Source organism: Herpailurus yagouaroundi, unplaced genomic scaffold (genome assembly GCF_014898765.1).
Source record: "Herpailurus yagouaroundi ecotype Mexico unplaced genomic scaffold, PumYag 159, whole genome shotgun sequence".
In the NCBI taxonomy this organism is placed as follows: domain Eukaryota; kingdom Metazoa; phylum Chordata; class Mammalia; order Carnivora; family Felidae; genus Herpailurus; species Herpailurus yagouaroundi.
The window spans coordinates 54,178,909-54,189,794 of NW_024412400.1; the positions used below are offsets into that span (position 1 = coordinate 54,178,909).

The following is a 10,886-nucleotide window of genomic DNA, read 5'->3' on the forward strand; positions in this document are numbered from 1 at the left end:
TTAGTCAGGAAAAAAACATGGCAGAGGTTCAAAAAGAAATGTCTCTTGCCATTTCTCGACATAGCATGCTCCTAAAATTTGACAGTGATTGAAAAATCACAAGGGTGATACAATAAGGAGACCTAAGCGCTTGTTAAAGTTAGCAACCACTTTCATATTAAACCATGAGAGAAATCACATGTGCCCTAATAATTTGTGCTAGATACCAATGCTTCCCCATCGGGCTCAGAAGTATTAAGCACAGACCAGCGGTAGGACACGTTTTAAAAGGCAGGGTGGGGATCCAGGTGAGGATGAGAAGGCCAGCACCCAGAGACGTTGCTCCGAGAAACCAGCAAGATAATGTGTGTGAAGCATTCCTTACTACTCATTCCTTGTACACATATTCCAAAAGGTGGCTTAGTGATCCCGGGACTGTATTGCTGGAATTCCTTCCTCTCTGTGAAGTCTCTATCACTTTTCTTACCAAAGACCAGCCAACAGGAAACCGTGTTGGTCCATGAGCACAGTGCAATGTCAACTACAATGGATACCTGACATCCCATCCAGAGAACACTCTAGAGAATAACACACTCACTGCCTTAGCTCTGGGTTACTTTTCTGTGTCTGATCACTTCAGGAAAGTTTTGAGACCAAGAGCCAAAGAAACGTCTCAAGTTTGTCATAAATAGATTCTCCCTGTTGTCATGTTACTCTGCTAAAATCAGAGCCTATTCGTGGCACTGAAGAAATAAACCATCTTTTTTTTTAATTTTTTTTTAACGTTTATTTATTTTTGAGACAGAGAGAGAGCATGAATGGGAGAGGGTCAGAGAGAGGGAGACACAGAATCTGAAACAGGCTCCAGGCTCTGAGCAGTCAGCACAGAGCCCAACGCAGGGCTCGAACTCACAGACCGCGAGATCATGACCTGAGCCTAAGTCGGACGCTTAACCGACTGAGCCATCCAAGGCGCCCCAAAAATAAACCATCTTTAACATTACTTGAGATTGATACAGACCAAATCAAGTGGCGAGTCGCATCGGTGACGGGGACCCTCAGTCACTCGAGAGGGATCAGGGAACACTGTAGCCCATCTCCAAAGATGGTACCTGAAAGCTCAGGGCTGCTCTTTTTCCCTTCACAGAGCAAACAGAGTTCTTCCTATTCCGATAGAGACACTACTGAAGAGGAATCCGAATCCCTGGATGACATGGATTTCCTTACAAGGCAAAAGAAATTGCAAGCTGAAGCCAAAATGGCCCTAGCCATGGCCAAACCAATGGCCAAAATGCAAGTAGAAGTGGAAAAACAGAACAGGAAAAAGTCTCCCGTCGCTGATCTCGTAAGTAGCGAACACTGAAACGCCAGCAAGTGTTTGGTGGCTGCAAACGGTTGACGCCGTCCCAGTTCTTTCCCAGAGTTATGCAAACTTGGGTTTCTACAAGGCAGTTTGTAAAAAGTACTGTCATTGAGAAATATTTGAGTTCGTTTCTTTTTCCTTCCTACTGTATCGCTGAAAGATACATAGCAACAGATTACACAAAAGTAAACTTTGTTCTTGATTCATATCTACTGTATTTCTTAGGAGCAATATTAGCTGTCATGGGCATATGTTAATGCCATTAAGGCAATCCATTTAGAACCTGTTGGTTCTGATGTGGCAGAACTCGCTGTTGTTTGGCTCTCATTCCCACCTTTCAGCAAAGACAGGATTGCATAGTGGATAAGAGCCCTGAGCTTGGGAGTCCAGCCCTGCCATTGACCTGCTGTGGGGCTCTGGGCAAGTTACATAAGCCTCAGTTTTGTCATCTGTAAAATGGGGATAACAACGCCTGTGTCAGAGCATGACTGGGGAGTTCCGTGAACAAAGCGTTCAAAGACACAGCACAGTGCTCATAACACGGTACCAGTTGATGAATAACTGATATTATTAATTTTATCCATGTCATTCATATTCCTTGAGCTCCCTAGTCATTCATTTGTGGATATGATAATCGATTCAGGGTTGTCACAGCCTGTGTTCTAGACCAATCAGAAAGCTTTTGATTAGAGTAGTGTAGCATTTTGGTGCCATAGTGTTGTAGACAGTGTGGTGCGAGTGTGGGGGGCCCTCGCACGGGAAAAGTCAGCCTGGGAAGGCTCCGGAGCCCAGAACCTAAACTGAAGTGGGCGGGTGAGAGTGTGGTTTGCATTCCGTGTACCTGCTGCTCTGTTCACACCTCCGTTTCTTCCCTTTGTACCTTCAGCTGCCACACATGCCTCATATAAGTGAATGCCTGATGAAAAGGAGTTTAAAGCCCACTGACCTACGGGACATGACTCTTGGGCAGCTACAAGTGATAGTCAATGATCTCCATTCCCAGATTGAAAGTAAGTGTATGGTGTGCTTGGAAATGGGGGGTCAGATGTGAAATCTCGTGGGATAGTACGACCTCCTTGATTCACTTCCTTTGTTTGTTTCATTGGGTTCCTCCTGTGTGCTGCAAGAGAAGGAAGAGAATCACAAGGCTCTGTTTTTGGTTTTTTACTGTAAAGGGGTCAGAAACTTGAAGAACTTTTCAAGGTTCATAGAGGTGATAGGGCCTTTCTATTCATCTCAGATCCCCAGCGCCTGGCACAATGCCTGGTGTGTATGTGGCTCACAGCATCTGTTCCTGGAATATAATTTCGTAGTTATACATCATTGATTAGGCACTTATTCCCTCAACATAACTTGTACATACATTCATGTTAGGTCTTCAAATCAAATTCAGCTTATTTTGTGGGACTCGAGGTGGGGGAAATATGTACGACCAGTATGTGAAAATTACAGGACGGCAAATTATGGGCCTTCTTTCCTCCAGAATAAAGAAGGGCCTGTGACAGAAGTGTGCCAAGTAGGTGGTAAATGAGAGGTGCTCACTTGAGGTGGCCACTTGTGCAGAGCACAAATGAGCCCGATGAGAGAGAGAACACAAAACATGCTTGCGTGGGCGGTGTGGTTAGTCCAACTGAACCGTGTGCCCTCCAGCCTCTGGAATGTGTGATTCTAGAAAATCCTGTGGACTTACAGATTAAAAACCACCTAAGAGACATGCCAACCAAATGCATTCAAACAAACGAACTGTAAAACATTTAAGACCAACGGAGGAATTTGTACACTGATGGAATGTTTTATTAAAGATGCACTTGTTTGTTACATACACTGAAGGTATTGTGGTTTTGCTAACTAAAAAAGAAAAAAAGAACTCTGTTTAGAGATACACACTGAAACATTTACAGATGAAATAATATGCTGTCTGAAATTTGCTTTCAACTAATCTGGTAGGAGAAGGGGAGGTCGAAGAGTCAAGATTGGCCATGAGTTGGTGATTTGGGGAGCTGGTTGGATGCATGGGACATGAAGATTCATTAAATCAGTCTCTTTGTATCAGTTCGAAAATTTCCATGGTAAAAAGTTAAAACCGTCCTATGGGGAAAAAAATTTCCATGCACTACGTGGGCCCTCTACTGAAAGCTAGTATAAAAAGCTATCCTAGTGGAATTTTTTTTTAAATATAAAAAAAAAAATCTTCCCTAACAACATACTGAAAAAGATATGGACGTATTCAGAGTTAAGTTAATATGTTCAGTGTTGTTTTAAAATCAGGAGAAAGGGTTTAACATTCTAATTAGGAAAGCATAGATTCACAGGTTTTTTTTAAAAATTCTACTACATTGTAATTTCAGTTGAGACTAAATTACTAGGACTATTATTCTTTCAAGGATGTGAAAGGCCTTCTGATATTTTACCACTGAAATATCTTCCTTAGACTTCTAAATACTAAAATTGTCATCTAGCTCTTTTCAGTAGTAGATGAATTTAGACCTCTTTATATAATTTTTTTTCTCCCTTTTTTTAAACTGGAAACTAGTCTGAACTAAAGGCAGATCAATGCATCGTTTGAAGTCAGGATCTCTAAAAGCATTTCCAAGGAGGACCTGGCTGAATACTGAATACCTCCTTCCTTCCTTTTGTTTCTGGGCCCAGAGCTTTGCTGCTAAATGAATGTTATCTCCCATGCGTCTGGACCTAAAAGCTTCGATCTAAGGGGGAAAACACTAAGACAGCCCCTTCTGCTTGTTCATATTTTTCAGAAGCAGAAGCCAGATTAACCCGGTGCACGGATTTCAGGAGGATTAGAAATGTATCTGTTCATCTGTGTTTTATTCCCAGTATAAATCCTAAGGAATATTTTCCTTGGTCCTCATCCAGGGATTTCAAGTTATTTCTTCGGGTCTTAACAAATCTAGCTTTCCAGTATCTGTAGCTACGACTTAGATACGACTTAGAACAGCCTGCACAGAGGGGTGTTCCTTCTGCGGGCTGTAGGAAGCCTCGGAACATGCGTGGGTCACCTTCTCTAGCTGCGCGTCTGATGTAGCACTTTGGGTGCGGTGGGTCCCTCCAACTCTCGGGTGGTGGGAGTGTCCTCAGGATGGAAGGTGGAAAACTTAACATGCCCCAGACATTTGTGTTCACGTTTCTTCAAAGGAAAATCCTGCTTTTTCCAGCAAGCTATTTTCCTAGCAGCTAACGATTTCTTTTCCCACTTTAACGTGAACGTAAGTGGAAATACTTCATACTTCACTGCTTTTCTTCCAACACTTCTATAATTATGCAAGCTAGTGATGTCTGCAGACTGATGACTTCTCCTGGGCTTATGAAAAGCTAACATAAGAATTCTAAATTTTAGCAAAAGTAACTTGTATAATGGTCTGTAGAGCTGCACATACAGACTTTGATGCAGTTTTATCCGTTTTTAAATGCTCTTTCCTTTGCTCCAGGCTTGAATGAGGAGTTGGTCCAGCTGCTGCTCATCCGAGATGAGCTGCACACGGAGCAAGACGCCATGCTGGTGGACATCGAAGACTTGACCAGGTCAGTGACGCCTCCCCCTTCCCAAAGAAGGAAAGAAGTCCAGGATGGCCTAATGTTGAAGAATTGGGGCGAGAGCGAGCCCCAGAGAACTTCTTCCCCTTACTTCCATGAGTAACTCACCTAATCTCTGCCGATGTCAGCTGCTTAGCTGAGGGGAAGTGGCCAAAACTCCTTCCCAAATGCATTGCTTTTTCACCCTCCCTTTGTGATGGGTTGTCAGTGCAGTAGAACTTCCTACACTGCCTCCCCCAAATCAGGTCGGCATTTCTGGCCCAGGAGGACTTTTTCCTGAAGGACTGTCCCCTTGGGGAGTTAGTCCTGAGCTGTTCCCTGCTGGCAGGTGATAGGTGCCACAGAGCGGCATTTGCTCTTATGTGACCCAGCTCTTGATCACATCTGCCATGTCCAGAAGGCAAGAACACTGGCACCTGTCCACAGCACCAGGGCCACCAGATTGCTCTCACCATGGGGAAACCCCAGCACTTGAGTTTCTAGCTGGGCCTGGCTCCAAGCACCTCTCTATAAAGAGGTAAAGAATGTTTCCTCTCCTGGGGGATACGGAAACTAGGCTAATGCCAGTCCAGATCTTGCATTTCTTAGTAGTTTTCTTTGTAGAAAAGCCTATCACCACAAGTATATAAAGTACATGAAGTACTGTATTTCCTACGATCTCATGTTTGCCTTGGTGCCTTTCCTGAGACAGTATGTATGAAGTCTTTAAACCAAGAGGTAATAATTACTCTTAATCCCAGAAATGGTATTCAGAGAGTAGAAGGCTCCCCAGGGAGAAGAAGAACACTGCTTGTCTCAGTAACATAAGGAATTAACCACATGATCCAGAGCCATCCAAGAGAAGCTTGAAAACATATGTAGTGAAAATGTGCTTAGCACCTACCACAGGACCTCTTCTCAATGTGTAGCATGGAGTAAAATATTTTTCTGTATTTGGTGTTTTGAAATAGTTTTGGAAAATATAAACCAAAAATTTTTTTAAAAAGCAAAAAAAAAAAAAATAGTTTTGGTAGCAAAATAAATGCTAAAGAACTATGTTTAGGCTTTTCTTTCTTTCTTTCTTTCTTTCTTTCTTTCTTTCTTTCTTTAAGACCTATGGGCAGTACTCTGTTGTATGCTTTGGATATTCTATTGCCTCGCCCCCCCCCCCCCAAAAAACTAAAAAAACTGAAGGCCTCATACTCCTCAGCGTATTTACTTGTATCTAAACTATCACAACAACATTCACATAATATTATTGCCACCTACAGAGGTATTCAGGCACTGCTCCAACAACTGTAAGGCAAATCCCTTTTTGTTAGCCTAAGAAATTTGTGAATAGGTATGAAGATTATGGGAAATCATTCATGAAATATAAGATCAAAACCTAAATCTTCAAAAAAAAAATATGTACATTCTTTTGTAAATTCTGTGACTTGCCTGTGACAGCAGAGACCTTTCCTCTACTCCCCAAAGCATGTTGCTTTCCTCGTTGCAGGGAAGACACTGAGAGACTCTGCCTTTCTCTCAAATGTTAAGCCAGTACTTAGGTTTACAGTGTGTTTTTTAAATACCTTTCAGATGGTGTGACCATGGGAAACAGGGCAGCCAGAACCAAGGGGTGAAAAGGAGAGGAGTTACTAATTGAAAGGCGTTAGAGGAACCCTTTAAAGTGGAGCAGGTGGGGAGAAGTTCCTCTGTCCGTTCCTGGCTACACAATATAACTTTGCTTGTGAGGGGATCTGAGGATACTTAAACGTACCGAAAGGTAGCAATGTCAGAATTTTGCAGCCTGATCCCAGAAGGCCGAGAGCATCCGCTGGGAAGTTCTAATCACCTGTTCCCTCTACCTGTCCAGTAGATAATGAGACATTCTTCCATTCCCGGTGTCAGTTTAGATCAGTGGTTCTCAATTTCAGCTGCACATTGGAATCACCTGGGGAGCTTTATAAACCATTGGTGCCTGGGTCCCACCTCTAGAGATTCTTATTTAATGATTCTGTGGGGTGGCCTGAGCATTAGGATTTTTCAAAGCTCTCCAGCTTTTCTGAAGCTATTTCCTGTTCTTTCCTTCTCTCTCAGAAAAACACACATGTGCATGCACAGATACACACAGATACATATTTTAAAACTGCTGTAGGAACTACAATTTTTTTAAAAATTTATTTTAGAGAGCGTGCACAAGTGGGGTAAAGGGGCAGAGAGAGAGAGAGAGAGAGAGAGAGAGAGAGAGAGAAAATCCCAAGCAGGCTTCACACTCAGACAGGGCCCAATGCGGGGCTTGATCCCACGACCCTGGGATCGCGACCTGAGCTGAAAGCAAGAGTCAGACACTCAACCGACTGAGCCACCCAGGTGCCCCTAGAAACTATAATTTAATTAGCCACAGTGGAATCTTAGCTCAGTGGTTATCAAAATATTTCTGAGCTGAATTTAAATGAGACCCATAAGCCACTTGATAAAAATGATCAAGGCTGTTTTATACACATAAACAGGGCCATGAGATGGTCTGCTACTGGACATTGTGTTTTAGGAATAAAGGGCTGATATCTTTTCTCCAAGTTACTTTATTGTTAAATGAATATCACCAATTATTTGCGGGCTGTTGAATATGGCAAGGACACTGTTGTCACTTCCCTCTTTCTGAAAGTATTTGTGGTTTGTCCCTATACCATAGATCGGAGACATTCTGCACAAAACCAGTGAGTTAAACTTGACGTCATTGACTACCCAAGTCTAGGCAGCACACAAAAACTGCCCCTGAACCTTTGATTACAGCTGGAAACCACAGCGTTAGAGACTTTCTCTTGCCAAATTTATAAATTCCTAGAATTGTCCTTCAAAACATTTGTCTTTTGCAGACGTCAAACCCTACCACTCTCTGGGAAAACGTTTAATTAGTAGCCATTCAAGTGATGTAAGCAGCTTGGCCGTTTTTCCCCCTCTGTCTCCACTGGCCAGCTGCTGGGTTGGCTGAATTTGGGGCTTATAGGCAATAATAGGGCTTGATGAATAAGAAGACTCACCCCACCCTACTTTTACCCTCACTGCCATGATCATGCCCTTTGGATTAATTGGGGGGGAGGGTGGCAGGGAGGGAAGTATGCAAACATGGAAAATCTTGGCATCTGCAAAGACCTACAGTTTGTTAGGAAGACATTAGCTTTTGTAAGAGTGGAACTGGATCATTGGCTTCAGATTTCTGTCAGTAGCCTTTTTAATGCTTATATTTGTGTCTGTGTGCATGTGTTCGAATAAAGTAGTCATGTAGTTACCTTCTACCATGACACCTTTTTTTGACTTTTGGCTTAGAATTAATTATTTTCTCTCTGCTATCTTCTGCTTTGCTATCCGTTGCTTTTTTGTCTCTCTCCACTGGAATATATGTTCCACGAAAACAAAGACCTCATTGTCTACTCACCAAATCCACAGCACCAGGAACAGTGCCTGGCACATAGAAACATATCAAACATTTTTTGGATGAATTTCCCCAGATACTTAACTCTTTTTTTTTCTAAACACAGTGCTTTTTCTTCTCAAAAGTAGTGACATCTACCATTCTCAGGGTAATCTAGTAACTTATTAAATAAAAGGATTCTTACTTAGAATATAAAAATTAAAGAGGACAAATCCATTTGAATTAAGCTCTGTTTCTTAATTGTCTTGATTTCATTACGAGTAACTCCGAACCTCAGTTTGCGGGATTGTTTTCGCTACAGATCAGAAAGCAGTTTGGATCTCTCTTCTTAGCACTAAACAATTGTATGATTAATTTTACAGACATGCCGAAAGTCAGCAGAAGCACATGGCAGAGAAAATGCCCGCAAAGTGAAAGAAGCCATCCGACCAGAGGACAAGCTAGAATTTATTTTGCTTCTGTGGTTGTAAAAATGCTGTTACTAAAGGTGGCGCAGAAACAAACAAAATATCAGTGTTAGTCATTGATAATGTCTGAAGCTTAATGTCCAGTGATTGGCCTTTGCTTCTTAATTTATTTTAATTTTTTTACTGTGCCACTAAATATCAGGCATTTTAATAAAATATTGTTACAGAAAATGTACAGTACTGACACCATCACTAGTCATGGTTAATCAAAGAGGGTAGTTTTAACTTTATTTTTATTTGTTTCGAGATTTTAAGTTGGAGCAGTATTTTACCATTGACTACTTTCATTCTTCACTGTAGTTTTAAAGAACTGTAAATGACGGTGCTATACAAGTCAAAAAATACATGCCTGCCTCGTAGTGAAGTCATAGCTGTCCGTAATATGTATATTTTAATCAGTTTTCAACATTTTGTGAATGTTGACTACCTGAAGTTCATTTTTAGATGTGCTATTCACATTCTGTTGGATTCAGAGGGTTCCTTGAAAGTTTTATGTATAAATATGTAAAATAAAAATGAAAACTTTGTTTCATATGATATGTCTTCTTGCTCACTAGCAAGCCCTATATAGTTCTCACCTCTTCACACCTCCTCAACCAAGTTCCCCACCATGAAGATTTGGTCAGTGAGAAGAGAAAGTACTTCAGGGGAAAGCAATGCAGAGAATTGCCGGGGAGATTGTGAAGGGTGTGTGAGTGTGTGTGTGTGTGTGTGTGTGTGTGAGAGAGAGAGAGAGAGAAAGAGAGAGAGAGACTGAGTAGGTGAGCAAGTGTGTGTGTGTGTGTGTGTGTGTGTGAGAGAGAGAGAGAGAGAGAGAGAGACTATGTGAGCAAGTGTGTGTGTGTGATCCAAAGAAGAAAACCTCAGCAGTGTTAGAGCTAGCACCTCGGTCAGTGCTTAGTTACCCATCTGGAACATTAGCACGTTACTATTAGCTCCTGGTGTTGTGAGAGCTTAGTACCACCAAAGTTTGCCACAGGAACAAGTGATGCTTGCATTTAGTCTTTTCCCAAGCCCAGTTGTTGCCATTTTTTCAGATTTTAACCACTTCTGTTTGGTCTCGTGAAGAAAAATGCCAAGTCTAAAGTAGATTACAGATTGTTCACCAATAAGTAGAGCCTCAAAATTGATTTAATCAATTTAGCTAATGGCCATGCAAGTATTTGAGAATCATAAACTATAAGCAGAGATGTGCAATCAACATTCCAGAACCACCCACAGACCACCTGGTTTCATTATTGCGTTAATGATGTAATCAGAAGATAGAAGTTTCCTTGGGTGCCTGGGTGGCTCAGTTAAGTGTCCAACTCCTGATTTCAACTCAGGTCATGATCTCATGGTTTGTGAGATGGGGCCCTCTGTTGGGCTGTGCACTATAAGCACACAACCTGCTTGGGATTCTCTCTCTCCCTCTCTCTCTGCCCCTCCCTACTCATATGCTCTTGCTTGCTCACTCTCTCTCTCAAAATAAATAAACATGAAAAAAAAATTTAGGTTTTATTTTATTTAGTTTCATGTGCAGAATTTAGTGACTCATCACTTACATATATGAAGATAGAAGTTTAGACACCTGTCTACATTTTCCTTTCTTAAAAATACCCAGATAGATACTTTAAGTAATGAAGAGTTGCCAATTTTCAGTCTTCTATTTAGCAAAATAGGTAATCAAAAATTGTAACACCAAGTCATTTTTTATGGGCCTCAATCAAGTTTTCATTTGGAATGGAAAAACAAGGCAGCCTGTAAATATATTTTGGCTTTTGTGAGTTGGCTCTTGAGAAGGATCTAGGTTGCTCACCACTGAGTGAAGGGTGGGGCCCGAGAGAGGTCCTCTCTGAGCCTCAAAGTCCTACACCAGCTGCCAGTGATCTCCCAGAGTGACTTCAGCCCTGAGAACAGGCTCAGCTTCTGGACCTTTGCTGCTTCAGCTGGGTGAGAATATTGGTCAGTAAACCAATGAGTCTCACCATTAACTGCTCAGTGGAATTGCCTGGGGACCTGTAGAAACTGCTAGACCTAGGTCCCAGCCCCATAGATACTGATTTAATTGGTTGGGGTGTGGCCTGAATGTCCCAATTTTTTAGAGGTCTCTTGGTGATGCTCATATTGAGAAGCACTACCTTAGACG

The 10,886-nt window shown here is 41.9% G+C and overlaps 1 protein-coding gene across 7 annotated transcripts in view; it reads left to right on the forward strand.

Moving 5' to 3' along the window:
- SCHIP1 (schwannomin interacting protein 1) overlaps positions 1-9,292 on the forward strand; it is a 761,580-nt gene extending 752,288 nt beyond the window's left edge. For all 7 annotated transcript variants that reach the window (XM_040480610.1, XM_040480611.1, XM_040480613.1 and 4 more), the window contains 4 exons: positions 1,127-1,324; positions 2,229-2,352; positions 4,789-4,882; positions 8,654-9,292. In XM_040480610.1, coding sequence (XP_040336544.1) covers positions 1,127-1,324; positions 2,229-2,352; positions 4,789-4,882; positions 8,654-8,705 — 468 coding nt within the window. In that variant the 3' untranslated portion in view covers positions 8,706-9,292. The remainder of the gene's footprint in view (positions 1-1,126; positions 1,325-2,228; positions 2,353-4,788; positions 4,883-8,653) is intronic.
- The last annotated feature ends 1,594 nt before the right edge of the window (positions 9,293-10,886 follow it).